The 22,074-nt window shown below is 50.4% G+C and overlaps 1 protein-coding gene and 1 pseudogene across 2 annotated transcripts in view; both read right to left on the bottom strand.

Moving 5' to 3' along the window:
- The window catches only part of LOC311237507 (2-oxoglutarate dehydrogenase complex component E1-like), a 39,907-nt gene extending 20,323 nt beyond the window's left edge, over nt 1-19,584 (bottom strand). The window contains exons 1-4 of the mRNA XM_084325431.1: nt 19,492-19,584; nt 16,829-17,008; nt 10,958-11,086; nt 8,813-8,992 (exon numbers count right to left, since the gene is read on the bottom strand). Of these exons, the coding sequence (XP_084181557.1) occupies nt 8,813-8,992; nt 10,958-11,086; nt 16,829-16,924 (405 nt within the window). The 5' untranslated portion in view covers nt 16,925-17,008; nt 19,492-19,584. The remainder of the gene's footprint in view (nt 1-8,812; nt 8,993-10,957; nt 11,087-16,828; nt 17,009-19,491) is intronic.
- Nucleotides 19,474-22,074, bottom strand: part of LOC311236472 (2-oxoglutarate dehydrogenase complex component E1-like) — a 52,704-nt pseudogene continuing 50,103 nt past the window's right edge. The window contains exon 4 of the transcript XR_014621080.1: nt 19,474-19,545. The product of XR_014621080.1 is annotated as a 2-oxoglutarate dehydrogenase complex component E1-like (transcript). The remainder of the gene's footprint in view (nt 19,546-22,074) is intronic.

A 22,074-nucleotide genomic window follows, 5' to 3' on the forward strand; every position in this document is an offset into this window, starting at 1 on the left:
CCTTCATTTACCCAGGCAAGCAAGTAAGAACAAATTCTTATTTTATTTATTGTCAAAAGTATGCATAATGTTGTGTTAATTCCACGACAAGAGATATGTAAGGGATAATGTCATTGTCGCAAAATAATTGACCGACACTGCGTTCTGGAACACAGAGGCGCCGCGCCGACTGCACAAACAACCCTGCTTTAGGTTAGTTGTAACGTTAGTTTAGGTTCGTGTTAAGTAAGGGATAATGTATAGCTACGAGGTCATTGTCGCAAAATAATTGACCGACACAGAGTTTAAAATACCGAGCCGCCTCAGCGAGGTGTTTTAAACGTCAGTGAAGGTCAATTATTTTGCGATGATGACCGAGTAAAGCTATACATTATCCCGCTTATTACATGGCTAACTTACTAACAATATACCTAATTCATTTTACATCGACTCGCAACACTGGTTCTGGCTCCGCTCGTCGCTCCGCCCCCTGTCATCGCCGGCAGCTTCCCCGGCAGCAGAACACCGGCAGTGTCTAATTGCACTGAAACAGTGTGTGTCAGTGGGCTTGATTGCGAACAGCTGCGCACAGCGGTCATTATTGTCCCACAGCGGCCATTATTGTCTGATAACTGACCTCTGACGCGCGCTATTGACCAATCACAAGCAAGCATTTCGGCGAATGTGAAAACGCCATGTAATAACGTTAGATAATGTACTAAATAAACGTATTATGAATGAGAATGTCAACAAATACGGCTTCACGTTGAAATCACTGACTGCGCTCAGAGAGGAGTCGTTCGGCAAAAAATAGTTCCGAGTATATTTGCTTAGAAAACGTAATTGTCAACAAGGGGAGAGAGCGGGTAAAATACTAGCGAATCGGGTTAAACAAATGCATAATCAAAATATTATATCCTCGATTCGTAATAAAGATGACAAGATCATTACAGACAAAAAGGAAATTAATAATGTTTTCAGGTGCTTCTACCAGGACTTGTATACCCCACAGAAGGCGGTGGATCAGCTAAAAATGGACGCGTTCTTCGACAGAATCAAATTACCGTCATTATCGAAACAACAGGTAAAATCAATGGAGGGGGGGGTCTCGATAGAAGAAATACACGCGGCAATAAACAGCCTTAAATTGGGTAAAGCGCCAGGAGACGACGGGTTTACTCCCGATTTCTACAAACAATTCAGTGATATAATCGCTCCGAGACTATTAAAAGTATATGAGGATTCATTGTTAAAGGGGGGCTTGCCCACTAGCTTGAGATCTGCCACTATTACATTACTACAGAAAAAGGGCAAAGACCCTCAATGCTGTGGAAGCTATAGACCTATATCCCTGAGCAATTTGGAAGAAAAAGTATTGGCAAAGATACTTGCGAATAGAATAGAAGATGTATTACCAACTCTGGTGCATTCAGATCAAGTGGGCTTTGTGAAGGGGAGAAACTCAGCTGATAATATCCGCAGACTCCTACACATAATGTGGAAGGTCAGGAATGATGTAGAACCTACAGTGGCCTTCTCATTGGATGCCGAAAAGGCCTTTGATAAGGTGGAATTTGCATTCTTATTTCACACACTAGAGCGCTTCGGGTTCGGACCATCGTTTACCGGGTGGGTAAAACTGTTATACACAAATCCGATGGCATCAGTATTGACCAACGGGATCGTATCCTCGCCCTTTAACCTAGGGCGGGGGACGAGACAAGGTTCTCCGCTTTCTCCCCAAATGTTTGCGCTCTTCCTCGAACCACTTGCTATCGCACTAAGGACTAATCAGGACATCAAAGGGATAATAGCGGGACAGGTAGAACATAAATTATTTTTGTATGCGGACGATATCTTATTGGTATCCAGAAATCCCCGAACAGCAGCTGGGGTCATTGGAACTATTATCGAGTCCTTCTCCGAAATATCTGGGTACACAATCAACTGGAGCAAGTCAGAAGCAATGCCTCTCTCTAAATGTTGTCCCCCTGATATCAGAAGGGGGTGGCAATACAGATGGATGCCGTCAGGGTTGATATACCTAGGAATAAAGCTGATCCCAGGTCTGAAAGAGTTGATGCAAACCAATATTGCCCCTATAATCGAACACATTAGTGCTCTGACCCAGAATTGGGCCAAAATGAATATGTCCCTCCTGGGAAAGATAAACCTAGTAAAAATGATATTGGCTCCCAAATTAAATTATATCCTATATATGTTGCCGCTGACTCTCCCGACCCAATTACTCAAACAGTATGACAAAGTCATTAATGTTTATCTGTGGGGGGGCAAAAGGCCGCTATTTGGACGGGCCAAAATGTATGCAGCAAAGGAAAATGGCGGCTTATCCCTGCCTAAACTAGACTGGTATCACTATGCGTTCTCGCTCTCCCAGCTCTCCAAACTGAATCACTCGTCTGAGGAGGCACCTGCTTGGGTCAAGATGGAGGAGGAAATTATATATCCCTCATCTCTGGAATCCTTCCTGACACAATCAGACAGACCTATACCTTTTAAAAACCCTTTAATGGCATTTATCAGGGAAACTTGGAATCAATCGCACAAAATGACTGGTGATAGCCCATATTTAACTACGAGAGCCTCTATATGGTATAATAAGAAACTAAAGATTGGTAAGAAATCAGTCATATGGGACGATTGGATTAAAAGGGGGATACATGTACTAGGGGATATAGCCGGGGAGGATGGGGTCTTGCCTTTTGAGGATATTAAAGAGGATTTTGATATAGATAATAAAAACTTTTATAAATTCCTACAGATTAGACATTGTATATCGTCATCAATAGGAGGACCAAAGTGTGGCCCGATTACTGCAATTCAAGAAATATTCTATAAAGGATGGCGTAGGAAAGGCGGTGCGTCAAGATTTTATGATGTTATAAGAGAATACAATGCACCCAAATTGGCGGGTCTGAGATTGAGCTGGGAGAACGATGTACGTGAGGATATCATGGCGCCGCTACGACCGGCTGCCTGTCTGTGCGCTCCGTCGAGACTGTGCATACTTTTGTTAATATTTATAGTTTTAAGAGTTTTGTCTGTACCAACAGTAGGTGCATTTAATGTGTATGACCGTCAGTCACTTATAGACATTGGATTACGGGAAACTTACCGACTGGATTACTCTCTGGATCAGCTCTCTGAACCGCAACAATGGCCCGTTGAGATCTTGAGGACATCAGGACCGGATCTCGCCCCCAGGGACAAAGGACCCAGACGGCGAGGAAAGAGAGCTGGAGTCCGTAACAGGCTGAGAACCAGGCGGCACAGGACACCACTACCCAGTATATTGCTAGCCAATGTACAATCAATAGACAATAAACTAGACGACATCCGAGCAAGGATTCAATTCCAGAGAGACGTTAGGGACTGTAACGTTCTCTGCTTCATCGAGACGTGGCTGGCGCCAGAAGTCCCAGACCACGCCATCCAACCGGCCGATCATTTCTTCATTCACCGCAAGGATAGAACAGCAGAATCCGGTAAACAACGTGGAGGAGGTATTGCCTTCATGTTGAACAAAAATTGGAGTGACCCAACTAACGTGAAGGAATTATCCAACCACTGCTCCCCAGAACTGGAATATATAACCATCAAGTGTCGTCCTTTCTTCCTCCCGAGGGAGTTAACGGCGATCGTCCTGGTCGGAGTGTATATTCCACCGCAAGCCGAAGCCAGCAACAAGGTTGCGCTCTCCAGACTACACGACGAGGTAAATAGAATCCAAGAGGCGAATGTTAACGCCGCCATTTTAGTTCTGGGAGATTTCAATAGCGCCAATCTGAGAAAGGTATTGCCCGACTTCTATCAGCATGTGACTTGCAACACCAGAGGCGGTAACATCCTAGATCACTGTTACACGCAATTTAAAGGTGGCTACAAGGCTCATTCTGATAGTGGCTTTGGTAAGTCAGATCACGCATCAATTTTTCTTACACCAAAGTACAGACAGAGAATTAAAAGTACTCCCGTAGTCTCGCGAGAGGTGCAGAAATGGGATGTGACGTCAGAGGATACGATCCGGTCAGTGTTTCACAACACAGACTGGAATGTGTTCCGCGACACAGATAACATTAATGCCTACACGGAGACAGTGCTGGACTATGTTTGTACTAGGGTGAAAGAAACAATCCCCACTACCAAAATGAAAGTTTACCCAAATCAAAAACCCTGGGTAGACAAATCCGTCCGTGAAGCTCTGAGAGAGCGCACCAAAGCATACAACGACGGCCTAGAGGCAGGCAACATGAATGACCACAAGGTGGCGCGATACAACGTAAGGAGGACTGTGTCAGAGGCCAAACGACGCTACAGGGATAAAATTGAACTCCAGTTTGAACAAGCTGACTCTAGAGCTATGTGGCAGGGGCTCAAAACGATGACAGACTACAAAGGCGCCTCCCTCAAACTGAACAGTGACATCTCCTTAGCAAATGACCTCAATACCTTCTATGCGAGGTTTGATGCTGGTAATAACAACACCAGCTCACAAGCCTCGGCAATGGGGGGGGGGGGTCGGCTGCTGATGGAGGCGCAGTGTTCAGGGTAACAGAGCATGAGGTGAGGCGGACCTTTAAAAAAGTGAATATCAGGAAGGCAGCAGGTCCAGACGGCATCCCCGGCCGCGTCCTAAAAGTCTGTGCCGACCAACTGGCCCCAGTATTCACTGACATATTTAACCTGTCCTTAGAACAGGCTGTCATCCCCACCTGCCTGAAGAAGTCCACTATTATCCCTGTACCCAAAAAATCCAAGCCTGCTTGCCTCAACGACTACCGCCCTGTAGCTCTCACCTCCATAGCCATGAAGTGCTTCGAGAAGCTAGTAAAGGGCTACATCTGCTCCTCCCTCCCCATCAACATGGACCCCCTGCAATTTGCATACCGCCCCAACAGGTCCACAGAGGACGCCATATCCCATGTGCTGCACACAGCAGCATCACACCTGGACAAGAGGCAGGGGAACTATGTGAGAATGCTATTCATCGACTACAGCTCGGCATTCAATACCATAGTCCCCTCCATACTCATAGCCAAGCTCAGGGACCTGGGCTTGGGCTATGACCTCTGCCAGTGGGTCTTGGACTTCCTGACTGGCAGACCCCAGGTGGTGAGAGCAGGCAACTGCACCTCCTCATCCATCACCCTCAACATAGGGGCCCCCCAGGGCTGTGTTCTGAGTCCCCTCCTCTACTCCCTGTACACACACGACTGTGTGGCTCAGCGGAGTAGCAATACAATCGTCAAATTTGCTGACGACACAGTGGTGGTGGGCCTGATCTCTGCCAACGACGAGAGGGCCTACCTGGAAGAGGTCAAGGTCCTGGCGGGATGGTGCCAGGAAAACAGCCTCTCCCTGAACGTCAGCAAAACAAAGGAGATGATTGTGGACTTCAGGAGGTCGGGGGTCAAGGACTACAGCCCCCTCAGCATCGACGGGGCACCGGTTGAGAGAGTCAACAGCTTTAAGTACCTCGGAGCCTACATATCCGAGGACTTGACATGGACCACACACATTAACAGTGTTGTGAAGAAGGCACGACAACGCCTCTACTTCCTCAGGCGCCTAAGGAAGTTCCAAGTCAGCCAGAAGATCCTTAAGAACTTCTACTCATGTACAATAGAGAGCATCTTGACCGGCAACATCACCTCCTGGTTTGGGAATAGCACTGCACAAGACCAAAGCAGACTACAAAGAGTGACACGTTCAGCCGAACGCACAATTGGAGGGGGGCTCCCCACCCTCCAGAACATTTACTACAAGCGTTGCAAGGGCAAGGCTAAGAGAATCATTAAAGACTCCAGTCACCCGAACAACTGCCTCTTTGAACTGCTGCGGTCAGGCAAGCGATACAGGAGTCTCAAGGCGAGCACAGAAAGACTCAGAAGAAGCTTCTATCCCCAGGCCATCAGGCTGCTAAACGAACAATGAATGAACACTACACAACAACAACCACCAAACGCACATAGCACACACATCCACACGCACACACTCACTTTAAACAAACACACTGTAGCACCCACTCCACACACTTATAGCACACACCCACTTTAAACAAACACACTGTAGCACCCACTCCCCACACTTTATATTTATGGATGAAGGATTGCACTACAACTCGTACACCTTACTGTAAATTGTACCTAAAATTTTACCTCATCCCATTTCTGCTTTGCACTAGATAGTACTGTACATTAGTACACTGCATAGTATTGTGTATTGTATATTATATGGTAACTCAGAACATTGTACATATGTCTATACCGAACACTGTGACCTCATTTTCTTCTTCTAAATTCATGCTATATTATGTTATTATGTTATTTGATACTATCTTGTCTAGCACAGTCTCTGGAGCGTAACAGTAAGAAGCATTTTGTATGAAAGTATTCTGTACTTCTGTATGACAACTATTAAAGAACTTGAACTTGAACTTGATATTACTGAGGAAATGTGGGAGAAACTGGTGTCCAAATGGAGTAAATTCTCTAGGGAGGCGCAATCACAACTTATTTTTTACAAAGTGTTGAACAGAAGCTATTGGACGCCTAGTAAACTGGCCAGACTGAAATTAAGGGACAGTGACATCTGCTGGAGATGTGAGAAGGAGACAGGCACTTTACTGCACATGTTGTACGAATGTGAGAAGGTCCGGAAAATGTGGGATCAAATTGTGATATTCCTAAGTAAGGTCTTGAATGTGAAGATAAATAACGCCCCAATGGCATGTGTTTTGGGTATAGTACCGAAAGGGATTAAACTGCCTAAATACCGGGGAATGTGGTATAGAATGGCCATGATATCAGGATGTAGAATTGCATTACGACATTGGAAATCACCTGTTGATATTACTTTTAAAGAATGGATGGAACTAATGTTCCGGACAGCATCATATGAAAGGGTGACGTATAGAGTCGCAGGGAGAGAGGCTATTTTCGCTGAGGTATGGGACAGTTTTCTACACCTGACTGAACGGTCTGGGGACAAATGATTAAGATGGGATTACAATATTATCAAGGATGAATATGAAAAAGGGGATTTGATCTGATGGTACTTGTGCTTTATAAATGTATTGTGTATATATGTACATATATTTTATGTCCGGATGGTGTGTCTATGGAACGGTCACTGTCTCTATCACACTCACATGTGCGCAGGTATAGCCGCATACAAGTATCTAGGATACACATATTCATATGTGTACATAATAGGTTTACACACACTCATATACACAAGGATAAGGTATACACGTCAGGGGCACACATACATGCACATACTCTGTTTTTACATCTGTTTTTACACCTGTTTTTATACACCTGCTTTTTTTTTATCTAATCACGCTCCTATTTTAATTTTAATTTTAATATTGATGGGTATGATTTGATTGAATTTTATCATGTACTTATTTTAATTCATGATACAGACATAATGTGTAACTACTGTTTGGGAATGGTCAAATGTCTGTATGCTATGTGAGCTGCGAGATACCCTGAATTTCCCCAAGGGGATTAATAAAGTATCTATCTATCTATCTATCTATCTATCTATCTATCTATCTACTCATTTATAGGAAATAGGCATACACATACCTACATATACACATAGTTGAAATATAAGCTTTCACTGACACATAAGGGGGATACACATGTATATAGGAGACACACATACGTAGCTGAGACGCACATATATATACACATCTGAGATATACACTCACATAGGGGGCAGAGGCACACATGGATACGAAACACACACAAGAGATAGGAGTACAGTCACATACCAGGAAGATGCACACACACACATATGAGGCATGTACACATGCTTACGTGATACACGTACCCACATACATGTGTCGGAGACATGCGTGCATGCATGTTATCATGCACAACTGCATATGTCTGGGGCGCTTTCTCTCACATGCAATATGGAGAAGGGTGGCATCCCGATAGAGGATGCAGCACATACCTGCTCGAAGGTAGTTCGGTCTACATGCAAGGTATATATATCAGGAATGTATACGCATAATGTATAGTATAGTATGTTTCTTTTTTCGTAAGTCTTTTTTTATTTTCCATGTCAGTTATTAATGTATTTGTATGAGTCCTTTACATGTTTTGTATGTTCTTACAAAAAAAAGAAAAAGGCAAATCCTGGAAATTGAATATGATGATGTGGAAAGAGATGTTTGGAATGTTGGAGAGATTTGTGCAAAAAAAAAATATAAAAAAAATAAAATAAAACGTAATTGTCGAATTCAATAATTTTTTATTTCTCCACGTGGTAAATACACAGGTCACAACATGTTTACAGGAACGTTTTGGAGTTGTATTTGGAGTGTATTTCGTGACTGTAGGGCACTGTAGGGAACGTCAGGCTCTAACTCTGCCCCACTTCCAGTGATGAAGCTAAGCTACGCTAACGGTGCGGGCGTTCCCTAAGCCTACTGTACGCACAGAGACAAAAAAGGTATGTATCTTCTTGTCTAACTCTAGGGAAGATGTTAAATAAGCAAATTTCCCAAAATGTTGGAGTTTTCCTTTAAACAGAATGAATAGACACATAAAAAATATATATGTAAAAATGTATTTATTTATTTTATTAAATACTGTTGATTTAGAATTCGAATGGCAACATTATGAACGAAGCTTCGAACTATTCGGTACAACCCTACACACTTCACTCACCAGGTCTCGGGTCGCTCTCTCTCTCTCTCTCTCCTCTCTCTTTCTCTCTCTCCCCCCCCTCTCTCTCCCCCCCCCCCCTCTCCCCCCCCCCCCTCTCTCTCTCTCTCCCCCCTCCCCCCCTCACTCACCAGGTCCACAACAACGTCCTTATGGAAGGTGTGCCTCCACTCCGCCGCCACGCCGCACACGTACATCACGGCCTCCGGGTCGTCCGCGTTGACGTGGAAGATGGGGGCGTTGACGACGCGCGCCACGTCGGTGGGGTAGGGGGAGGAGCGGGCCACGCGGGGGTCTGTGGTGAAGCCGATCTGAGGGCGGAGGACAGACGTCTTACTTACCGCTGCATACAAAACCACACTGTGCCACGCGACAGCCGGTTAACCCTTTCACTGTGACAATACACAGAAGGTTAGCCCTTTACTATCACACACAACCGACGGCGATGCTCCATCGTTAGCATCATTAGCTCCGCATTTGCGGAGCTAATGATACTCAAGTCAAGTCAAGTCAAGAGTTTTAATTGTCACGGCATACAGGTATACAATGAAATGCGGGTGGTCTTGCCCGCAACGATGTGCAATACAGTGGTACATATAATAGAATCAAAAGAAGAAAACAACATTGTGCAGTAACAGGTAACAGGTAACATGGAGTGACATCTCGGTATCTGTACATAGTTATTTACAGAGCATATGGGACATGCTAGTTAGCTTTGGTAGTGCAATACACTGTTCCTGTTATTCTAATTTAAAGTGTCCTTTCCTTTGGCCATAAGTATGCGTGTGTGCGACATGAGTGTGTGCCTGCTCATGTTAAAGTGTTAAGTGGCTGCTCGTGTGTGAGCGTGCACAGTGTGCGTGTCGTGTGTGTGTTCATGTGTGCTTGTGTGTGGACAGTTCAATGTTCTGAGCACTCAATGTTCATTGTTCATGGCTCTGATGGCCTGGGGGAAGAAGCTGAGCCTAAGCCGCTCTGTCCTAGTAGCTGGGGTTCGCAGGCGTCTGCCTGACCTCAGCAGCTGAAACAGGCTGTTATTGGGGTGGTGAGGGTCTTTCATTGCTAATGCTAATGCTAATGATGGAGCATCGCCGTCGGTTGTGTGATAGTAAAGGGCTAACCTTCTGTCGTGTGGCAGTGAAAGGGTTAACCGTTCAACTTGAGCAAAACTAAAATGATGTTATTTGGAAACCGTAGAGATTAAATACTCAAGTATAAGTTAAAAAATAAATGATGTGATTATTGAAAGAGTTTATATGAAAATAAAATGTCTAGGTGTTAATAATAATAGACCATAGAATCTACTGGAAACCTCACTTTTAAAACATGTCCAAACTAAACTGTCAAGAAGCATTTCAGTCGTGAGTAAAGTAAAGCACATTCTACATTCTCCACTGTTCACTATTTTACCATATTTAAATGACTGTGCTGAAGTCTGGGGAAACACTCATAATTCTACACTACAACCACTTTTTATACTCCAAAAAAGAGCCATAAGGATAGTTCACATTGCAGGTTATCGTGATCACACAAACATATTATCTTTAAAAAGTCAAAAACATTAAAGTTAAATGATCTTGTGGAATTTAAAACGGCACAATTAATGTGTAAAAAGCAAAAGGTCATGTACTTCCAGGAAACATTCAAGAACTGTTCTTTGATAGGGAGGGGGGTTATAATCTGAGGGGAGAACTCCATTTAAAAGTTCTTAGTGCGCCACGTGGACGGTCAGTGTTCTATAGGGCTGTCCCCGACTAAGGATTTGGATGGTCGATTATGATTGGCCAAAATTGGCCGTTAGTCGACTATTGGTCGACTAAAAAAAAATAATAAAATAAAAAAAGTATAATATTAAAAAAAAAAAAAAAAAAAAAAAAGTTTAAACATTTTTATCATTCCATTTGGGCTGTGGGGGGTGCTTAATGTCTGAAGGAGTCGACTGAAGGCTCCTTGTCCTCTGCAAAAGCATGCAATTGGTCCACTGATGGATACATCTTGATGTTTGTCTAGTCTAGTGTGTTCATTAGATGGGTGAAATCCTCTTTCAGTGCCTCTGTGCCTGTTTTCTTAGACAGTTAGCCTCTGGTATGTGCTCCATTAGCGTTAGCCACGCTTCTAGGCCTCTTTTCTTTTGGAAAGAATGATAAAAAAGAAACGTTTTATTATTATTATTATTTTTTTTATATATTCGACTAAGAGGTTGGCCATTCGACTACGGCTCCTTTCGACTGATTAGTCGACTAATCGACTAATAGGGGTCAGCCCTAGTGTTCTACCTGGTTGTTGACCACCACGTGGACAGTGCCGTGGGTGGAGTAGGAGGGCAGGTCCGACAGGTGGAAGGTCTCGTACACGACGCCCTGACCGGCGAACGCAGCGTCTCCGTGCAGCAGGACGGACATCACCTGGAGAAAACCACCACGTGTTCAAAACTCACATCTGTTCTTTTTATTTTTTGCCTTTCTATTATTTTCACCCATCCCCCAATTTAGTCGTTCCCGCCAATTCCCTTCCTGGCCGCTGCTCGCATAGTTTCCCCAACCCCCCCTCCACGAGTAATACACGATTAATCGAGTATATCATGCGATCAATCTATCTGGATTTTTCTTAAAAATGCCAATCCCTAGTCTAGACTACCACATGCTGCCCTACTGTCGGTCTGGGGAGGGTGTAGACTACCACATGCTGCCCTACTGTCGGTCTGGGGAGGGTGTAGACTACCACATGCTGCCCTACTGTCAGTCTGGGGAGGGTGTAGACTACCACATGCTGCCCTACTGTCGGTCTGGGGAGGGTGTAGACTACCACATGCTGCCCTACTGTCAGTCTGGGGAGGGTGTAGACTACCACATGCTGCCCCACTGTCAGTCTGGGGAGGGTGTAGACTACCACATGCTGCCCTACTGTCGGTCTGGGGAGGGTGTAGACTACCACATGCTGCCCTACTGTCAGTCTGGGGAGGGTGTAGACTACCACATGCTGCCCTACTGTCGGTCTGGGGAGGGTGTAGACTACCACATGCTGCCCTACTGTCGGTCTGGGGAGGGTGTAGACTACCACATGCTGCCCTACTGTCGGTCTGGGGAGGGTGTAGACTACCACATGCTGCCCTACTGTCAGTCTGGGGAGGGTGTAGACTACCACATGTCTCCTGTCAGTCTGGGGAGGGTGTAGACTACCACATGCTGCCCTACTGTCAGTCTGGGGAGGGTGTAGACTACCACATGCTGCCCTACTGTCGGTCTGGGGAGGGTGTAGACTACCACATGCTGCCCTACTGTCGCTCTGGGGAGGGTATAGACTACCACATGCTGCCCTACTGTCTGTCTGGGGAGGGTGTAGACTACCACATGCTGCCCTACTGTCAGTCTGGGGAGAGGGTGTAGACTACCACATGCTGCCCTACTGTCGGTCTGGGGAGGGTGTAGAACTACCACATGCTGCCCTACTGTCGGTCTGGGGAGGGTGTAGACTATCACATGCTGCCCTACTGTCGGTCTGGGGAGGGTGTAGACTACCACATGCTGCCCTACTGTTAGTCTGGGGAGGGTGTAGACTACCACATGCTGCCCTACTGTCGGTCTGGGGAGGGTGTAGACTACCACATGCTGCCCTACTGTCAGTCTGGGGAGGGTGTAGACTACCACATGCTGCCCTACTGTCGGTCTGGGGAGGGTGTAGACTACCACATGCTGCCCTACTGTCGGTCTGGGGAGGGTGTAGACTACCACATGCTGCCCTACTGTCAGTCTGGGGAGGGTGTAGACTACCACATGCTGCCCTACTGTCAGTCTGGAGAGGGTGTAGACTACCACATGCTGCCCTACTGTCAGTCTGGGGAGGGTGTAGACTACCACATGCTGCCCTACTGTCAGTCTGGGGAGGGTGTAGAACTACCACATGCTGCCCTACTGTCGGTCTGGGGAGGGTGTAGACTACCACATGCTGCCCTACTGTCGGTCTGGGGAGGGTGTAGACTACCACATGCTGCCCTGCTGTCAGTCTGGGGAGGGTGTAGACTACCACATGCTGCCCTACTGTCGGTCTGGGGAGGGTGTAGACTACCACATGCTGCCCTACTGTCGGTCTGGGGAGGGTGTAGACTACCACATGCTGCCCTACTGTCGGTCTGCGGAGGGTGTGTAGACTACCACATGCTGCCCTACTGTCGGTCTGGGGAGGGTGTAGACTACCACATGCTGCCCTACTGTCGGTCTGGGGAGGGTGTAGACTACCACATGCTGCCCTACTGTCGGTCTGGGGAGGGTGTAGACTACCACATGCTGCCCTACTGTCGGTCTGCGGAGGGTGTGTAGACTACCACATGCTGCCCTACTGTCGGTCTGGGGAGGGTGTAGACTACCACATGCTGCCCTACTGTCGGTCTGGGGAGAGGGTGTAGACTACCACATGCTGCCCTACTGTCGGTCTGGGGAGGGTGTAGACTACCACATGCTGCCCTACTGTCGGTCTGGGGAGGGTGTAGACTACCACATGCTGCCCTACTGTCGGTCTGGGGAGGGTGTAGAACTACCACATGCTGCCCTACTGTCGGTCTGGGGAGGGTGTAGACTACCACATGCTGCCCTACTGTCGGTCTGGGGAGGGTGTAGACTACCACATGCTGCCCTACTGTCAGTCTGGGGAGGGTGTAGACTACCACATGCTGCCCTACTGTCGGTCTGGGGAGGGTGTAGACTACCACATGTTGGTCTGGGGAGGGTGTAGACTACCACATGCTGCCCTACTGTCGGCCTGGGGAGGGTGTAGACTACCACATGCTGCCCTACTGTCGGCCTGGGGAGGGTGTAGACTACCACATGTTGGTCTGGGGAGGGTGTAGACTACCACATGCTGCCCTACTGTCGGTCTGGGGAGGGTGTAGACTACCACATGCTGCCCTACTGTCGGCCTGGGGAGGGTGTAGACTACCACATGTTGGTCTGGGGAGGGTGTAGACTACCACATGCTGCCCTACTGTCGGTCTGGGGAGGGTGTAGACTACCACATGCTGCCCTACTGTCGGCCTGGGGAGGGTGTAGACTACCACATGCTGCCCTACTGTCGGTCTGGGGAGGGTGTAGACTACCACATGCTGCCCTACTGTCGGTCTGGGGAGGGTGTAGACTACCACATGCTGCCCTACTGTCGGTCTGGGGAGGGTGTAGACTACCACATGCTGCCCTACTGTCGGTCTGGGGAGGGTGTAGACTACCACATGCTGCCCTACTGTCTGGTCTGGGGAGGGTGTAGACTACCACATGCTGCCCTACTGTCTGGTCTGGGGAGGGTGTAGACTACCACATGCTGCCCTACTGTCAGTCTGGGGAGGGTGTAGACTACCACATGCTGCCCTACTGTCAGTCTGGAGAGGGTGTAGACTACCACATGCTGCCCTACTGTCAGTCTGGGGAGGGTGTAGACTACCACATGCTGCCCTACTGTCAGTCTGGGGAGGGTGTAGAACTACCACATGCTGCCCTACTGTCGGTCTGGGGAGGGTGTAGACTACCACATGCTGCCCTACTGTCGGTCTGGGGAGGGTGTAGACTACCACATGCTGCCCTGCTGTCAGTCTGGGGAGGGTGTAGACTATCACATGCTGCCCTAATGTCGGTCTGGGGAGGGTGTAGACTACCACATGCTGCCCTACTGTCGGTCTGGGGAGGGTGTAGACTACCACATGCTGCCCTACTGTCGGTCTGGGGAGGGTGTAGACTACCACATGCTGCCCTACTGTCGGTCTGCGGAGGGTGTGTAGACTACCACATGCTGCCCTACTGTCGGTCTGGGGAGGGTGTAGACTACCACATGCTGCCCTACTGTCGGTCTGGGGAGGGTGTAGACTACCACATGCTGCCCTACTGTCGGTCTGGGGAGGGTGTAGACTACCACATGCTGCCCTACTGTCGGTCTGCGGAGGGTGTGTAGACTACCACATGCTGCCCTACTGTCGGTCTGGGGAGGGTGTAGACTACCACATGCTGCCCTACTGTCGGTCTGGGGAGAGGGTGTAGACTACCACATGCTGCCCTACTGTCGGTCTGGGGAGGGTGTAGACTACCACATGCTGCCCTACTGTCGGTCTGGGGAGGGTGTAGACTACCACATGCTGCCCTACTGTCGGTCTGGGGAGGGTGTAGAACTACCACATGCTGCCCTACTGTCGGTCTGGGGAGGGTGTAGACTACCACATGCTGCCCTACTGTCGGTCTGGGGAGGGTGTAGACTACCACATGCTGCCCTACTGTCAGTCTGGGGAGGGTGTAGACTACCACATGCTGCCCTACTGTCGGTCTGGGGAGGGTGTAGACTACCACATGTTGGTCTGGGGAGGGTGTAGACTACCACATGCTGCCCTACTGTCGGCCTGGGGAGGGTGTAGACTACCACATGCTGCCCTACTGTCGGCCTGGGGAGGGTGTAGACTACCACATGTTGGTCTGGGGAGGGTGTAGACTACCACATGCTGCCCTACTGTCGGTCTGGGGAGGGTGTAGACTACCACATGCTGCCCTACTGTCGGCCTGGGGAGGGTGTAGACTACCACATGTTGGTCTGGGGAGGGTGTAGACTACCACATGCTGCCCTACTGTCGGTCTGGGGAGGGTGTAGACTACCACATGCTGCCCTACTGTCGGCCTGGGGAGGGTGTAGACTACCACATGCTGCCCTACTGTCGGTCTGGGGAGGGTGTAGACTACCACATGCTGCCCTACTGTCGGTCTGGGGAGGGTGTAGACTACCACATGCTGCCCTACTGTCTGGTCTGGGGAGGGTGTAGACTACCACATGCTGCCCTACTGTCGGTCTGGGGAGGGTGTAGACTACCACATGCTGCCCTACTGTCGGTCTGGGGAGGGTGTAGACTACCACATGCTGCCCTACTGTCGGTCTGGGGAGGGTGTAGACTACCACATGCTGCCCTACTGTCAGTCTGTGGAGGGTGTAGACTACCACATGCTGCCCTACTGTCGGTCTGGGGAGGGTGTAGACTACCACATGCTGCCCTACTGTCGGTCTGGGGAGGGTGTAGACTACCACATGCTGCCCTACTGTCAGTCTGGGGAGGGTGTAGACTACCACATGCTGCCCTACTGTCGGTCTGGGGAGGGTGTAGACTACCACATGCTGCCCTACTGTCGGTCTGGGGAGGGTGTAGACTACCACATGCTGCCCTACTGTCGGTCTGGGGAGGGTGTAGACTACCACATGCTGCCCTACTGTCAGTCTGGGGAGGGTGTAGACTACCACATGCTGCCCTACTGTCGGTCTGGGGAGGGTGTAGACTACCACATGCTGCCCTACTGTCGGTCTGGGGAGGGTGTAGACTACCACATGCTGCCCTACTGTCAGTCTGTGGAGGGTGTAGACTACCACATGCTGCCCTACTGTCGGTCTGGGGAGGGTGTAGACTACCACATGCTGCCCTACTGTCGGTCTGGGGAGGGTGTAGACTACCACATGCTGCCCTACTGTCGGTCTGGGGAGGGTGTAGACTACCACATGCTATAGTGTGGTAGTGAAATGGTTAAACTCATCTTAAATGCACCACCTACCCTCTAACAATGACCCTGCACCACGTACCCTCTTGCCCTGACCCTGCAGCACGTACCCTCTAACCCTGACCCTGCACCACCTACCCTCTAACAATGACCCTGCACCACGTACCCTCTTGCCCTGACCCCGCACCACGTACCCTCTAGCCCTGACCCTGCACCACGTACCCTCTAGCCCTGACCCCGCACCACGTACCCTCTAGCCCTGACCCTGCACCACGTACCCTCTAGCCCTGACCCTGCACCACGTACCCTCTAGCCCTGACCCCGCACCACGTACCCTCTAGCCCTGACCCTGCACCACGTACCCTCTAGCCCTGACCCTGCACCACGTACCCTCTAGCCCTGACCCTGCACCACGTACCCTCTAACACTGACCCTGCAGCACCTACCCTCTAGCCCTGACCCCGCACCACGTACCCTCTAACACTGACCCTGCAGCACCTACCCTCTAGCCCTGACCTTGCACCACCTACCCTCTAGCCCTGACCCTGCACCACGTACCCTCTAACACTGACCCTGCACCACCTACCCTCTAACACTGACCCCGCACCACGTACCCTCTAGCCCTGACCCCGCAGCACGTACCCTCTTGCCCTCGGTGTCTCCGCTGTAGAACTGCTCCGCCTTGGTCTTGCCCTGCACCACGGGGTCCACCGCCTCCAGGTGGGAGGGGTTAGCCATGAGTGACAGCGAGATGTTCCTATCGGTGACCCGGTTGATCCTGCGGTGGTGCGTCCCCAGGTGGTACTTCACGTCACCGGACCCCTGGAGAGAACAGGGAGGAGGTTAAACTGATCTGGAGCCAGTCGTCACACTACGTCACGTGTTGTTCTCTCATCCCGTCTCACGGCAAAATACACGTCTGTTTTTGCAAACATTTTACAATTGATTTCAAACAGAAAAATACTTTTTTTTTTAAAGATAAAGCATTTTATTGCTTTATTGGATAGACAGAGAGGAAGGATGGGACCCTGACACTGGTAACGTCGAACCGTCCGACTACATGCCAGCTGGACCGGCTACCCTCCCCACTCCTCCAGACCATAGCACCAGACATCCTCCCATTCCTAACTGCAACCATCAACTCCTCACTCAACTCGGGGGTGGTCCCCACCTCCCTAAAACAAGCCAGAGTCACGCCCCTCATAAATAAATAAAAACCTGAACCCCACCGTCATAGGCAACTATCGTCCTGTCTCTCTTCTCTCCTTCCTTTCTAAAACACTTGAACGTGCTGTATCCAACCAACTTACTGCTTATCTCTTACAGAATGACCTCCTAGACCCTAATCAGTCAGGCTTCCGGACTGGTCACTCCACAGAAACGGCGCTCATTGCGGTCACAGAGGCACTTCACTTAGAAAAGCGAAAGGCCTCTCCTCTGTCCTGATTCTCCTAGATCTATCTGCAGCCTTCGACACAGTCAACCATCAGATCCTCCTCGCGGCCCTCGCAGGAATGGGAGTGGCTGGATCTGCGCTGACATGGCTGACATCATACCTCAATGACCGCTCCTACCAAGTGTCATGGAGAGGGACTCTGTCGGCCACCCGCCCCCTGCGGACGGGTGTCCCCCAGGGCTCGGTCCTAGGACCCCTTCTCTTCTCCCTCTACACTAAATCACTGGGTAACATTATCACATCTCATGGCTTCTCATATCATTGTTATGCCGATGATACTCAACTCTTCCTCTCCTTCCCTCCCTCAGATATCCACGTCTCTGAGCGGATCTCGGCCTGTCTGTCCGACATCTCCGCCTGGATGACGACCAACCACCTCAAACTGAACCTAAGCAAAACAGAATTGCTCCACCTGCCGGCCAAATCCTCCCCCCTGACCGACCTCTCCATCACAGTCGAGAATGCAGCTGTGACCGCGTCCCCGACGGCCAAGAACCTTGGTGTTGTCCTCGACGACCAGTTGAACTTCTCTGCTCACATCGCAGCGACAACCAGAACCTGCAGATTCCTCCTGAGCAACGTCAGAAGGATCCGTCCCTTCCTGACAAAAGAAGCCACCCAACTCCTCGTCCAATCAACAGTCATCTCCCGCCTCGACTACTGCAACGCACTGCTCGCTGGCCTTCTGGCCACTGCCACCAAGCCTCTTCAACTCATTCAGAACGCAGCGGCCCGCCTGATCTCAAACCTACCGAAGTCGACCCATGTCACCCCACTTCTTAGGGACCTGCACTGGCTCCCCATTGCTGCACGTATCCGCTTCAAGGCCCTCGACCTGGCATACCGTGCGGCAAAGGGAACCGCTCCCGCCTACCTCCGGTCAATGGTCTCTAACTACACACCCTCAAGACCCCTACGCTCTGCATCTTCTGGCCGCCTCAGACCTACTCCTATCCAAGCTCCGGGAGGGTCATCAAAGAGAAGCCGCCTATTCTCAGTCCTTGCCCCACAATGGTGGAATGAACTACCCATCCCAGTTAGGACAGCCGAAACCCGTCCAATCTTTCGCCGTCGACTAAAGACTCACTTCTTCAACCATTATCTGAAATGATAAAAAAAATAAAATCGAACCGTGACTAACCTTACTGTCATGCAGCACTTGTCCTAATAAACTAACCTACACTCACTGTAGCACTCAACACTTTGATGAACATTGTTACTCAGCTGATAGAGTTGTGCCCTTCCTGATGACTTGTCGTACAGAACTTGTAAGTCGCTTTGGATAAAAGCGTTTCAGCTAAATGACTAAATGTAAATGTAAATGGGAGGAGCCGGGTGCGGGAGTCGAACCCGGGACGGCCGCGTTGCACTGCAGTGCGTTACGTGGTTGCGCCACCCTGGCCTCCCAGAACAATACTGTTATATTCAATGGACTGCTATGTAAACAGTGGTCGTCAACAAGTTTCAAGTTTCAAGTTTCTTTAATTGTTGTCATACAGAAGTACAGAATACTTTTATACAAAATGCTTCTTACTGTTACGCTCCAGAGACTGTGCTAGACAAGATAAGTATGAAATAAAATAAGAAATGAAATAACATAGTATAGCATGTAATAGAAGTAAAAATAGAAGTCACAGTGTTCAGTATAGACATATGTACAATGTTCGATGCAGAATAGAAGTAACTGAGTTACCAGTAAGGTGTACGAGATGTAGTGCAAATCCTTTATCAATAAATATAAAGTGTGTCTAGGTGATCTAAAGTGTGGAGAGTGGGTGCTGCAGTGGTGCCTTTAAAGTCACCTGATGGGCCTCGATTATCAAGAACACATTCAATAACTAGTTCTGACCTCGTCTGCCGCCTCCAGCTGCGAGTCGAACTGACAGAAGATCTGCTCCAGGTCCTTACGGATCACATTAGCCAGAACATTGAGTCTGCCTCTGAGAGGGGGGGGGGAGGGAGGGGGGAGAGGGAGGGAGAGAGAGGGGGGAGAGAGGGGGGAGGGAGAGGGAGGGAGAGAGGGGGGAGGGAGGGGGAGGGGGGGAGGGAGGGAGAGAGAGAGGGGGGGGGAGAGGGGGAGAGAGAGAGAGGAGAGAGAGGGGGGGGGAGAGAGGGAGAGAGAGGGGGGAGAGAGGGGGGAGGGAGGGGGAGGGGGGGAGGGAGGGAGAGAGAGAGGGGGGGGGAGAGGGGGAGAGAGGAGAGAGAGAGAGGGGGAGAGAGGGAGAGAGGGGAGGGAGGGGGGAGGGAGGGGGAGAGAGAGAGCGACAGAGAGAGAGAGAGAGACAGAGAGAGAGAGACAGAGAGACATTTATTCTTTTTCACATATTGAACGATAGATAGGTGATGTCAAATGGGCCATAGTATTGTATCCATAGCTATAATATAGAATATAGTTATAGCTCTACAAACAAGGTGACGCAGTCCTATGGTTTACAGCGCGGCCTGGCTGCTACCTGTGGGCATCCTAACCCTACCTGTGGGGGGCATCCTAACCCTACCTGTGGGGCATCCTAACCCTACTGTGGGGCATCCTAACCCTACCTGTGGGGGCATCCTAACCCTACCTGTGGGGCATCCTAACCCTACCTGTGGGGCATCCTAACCCTACCTGTGGGGGCATCCTAACCCTACCTGTGGGGGCATCCTAACCCTACCTGTGGGGCATCCTAACCCTACCTGTGGGGCATCCTAACCCTACCTGTGGGGGGCATCCTAACCCTACCTGTGGGGGGCATCCTAACCCTACCTGTGGGGCATCCTAACCCTACCTGTGGGGGGCATCCTAACCCTACCTGTGGGGGCATCCTAACCCTACCTGTGGGGGCATCCTAACCCTACCTGTGGGGGGCATCCTAACCCTACCTGTGGGGGGCATCCTAACCCTACCTGTGGGGCATCCTAACCCTACCTGTGGGGGCATCCTAACCCTACCTGTGGGGGCATCCTAACCCTACCTGTGGGGGCATCCTAACCCTACCTGTGGGGAGGCATCCTAACCCTACCTGTGGGGGCATCCTAACCCTACCTGTGGGGGCATCCTAACCCTACCTGTGGGGGGCATCCTAACCCTACCTGTGGGGGCATCCTAACCCTACCTGTGGGGCATCCTAACCCTACCTGTGGGGCATCCTAACCCTACCTGTGGGGCAGCATCCTAACCCTACCTGTGGGGCAGCATCCTAACCCTACCTGTGGGGGCATCCTAACCCTACCTGTGGGGGCATCCTAACCCTACCTGTGGGGCATCCTAACCCTACCTGTGGGGGCATCCTAACCCTACCTGTGGGGGGCATCCTAACCCTACCTGTGGGGCATCCTAACCTACCTGTGGGGCATCCTAACCCTACCTGTGGGGCATCCTAACCCTACCTGTGGGGCATCCTAACCCTACCTGTGGGGCATCCTAACCCTACCTGTGGGGGCATCCTAACCCTACCTGTGGGGCATCCTAACCCTACCTGTGGGGCATCCTAACCCTACCTGTGGGGGCATCCTAACCCTACCTGTGGGGCATCCTAACCCTACCTGTGGGGCATCCTAACCCTACCTGTGGGGCATCCTAACCCTACCTGTGGGGGGCATCCTAACCCTACCTGTGGGGCATCCTAACCCTACCTGTGGGGCATCCTAACCCTACCTGTGGGGCATCCTAACCCTACCTGTGGGGCATCCTAACCCTACCTGTGGGGCATCCTAACCCTACCTGTGGGCATCCTAACCCTACCTGTGGGGCATCCTAACCCTACCTGTGGGGCATCCTAACCCTACTGTGGGGCAGCATCCTAACACCTACCTGTGGGGCATCCTAACCCTACCTGTGGGGCATCCTAACCCTACCTGTGGGGCATCCTAACCCTACCTGTGGGGGCATCCTAACCCTACCTGTGGGGCATCCTAACCCTACCTGTGGGGCATCCTAACCCTACCTGTGGGGCATCCTAACCCTACCTGTGGGGCATCCTAACCCTACCTGTGGGGGGCATCCTAACCCTACCTGTGGGGGCATCCTAACCCTACCTGTGGGGGCATCCTAACCCTACCTGTGGGGGCATCCTAACCCTACCTGTGGGGCATCCTAACCCTACCTGTGGGGCATCCTAACCCTACCTGTGGGGGCATCCTAACCCTACCTGTGGGGGGCATCCTAACCCTACCTGTGGGGGCATCCTAACCCTACCTGTGGGGGCATCCTAACCCTACCTGTGGGGGCATCCTAACCCTACCTGTGGGGGGCATCCTAACCCGTCACCTGTGGGGGGCATCCTAACCCTACCTGTGGGGCAGCATCCTAACCCTACCTGTGGGGCATCCTAACCTACCTGTGGGGGCATCCTAACCCTACCTGTGGGGGGCATCCTAACCCTACCTGTGGGGGGCATCCTAACCCTACCTGTGGGGGGCATCCTAACCCTACCTGTGGGGCAGCATCCTA

Source organism: Notolepis coatsorum (genome assembly GCF_963971535.1).
Source record: "Notolepis coatsorum genome assembly, chromosome: 11".
In the NCBI taxonomy this organism is placed as follows: domain Eukaryota; kingdom Metazoa; phylum Chordata; class Actinopteri; order Aulopiformes; family Paralepididae; genus Notolepis; species Notolepis coatsorum.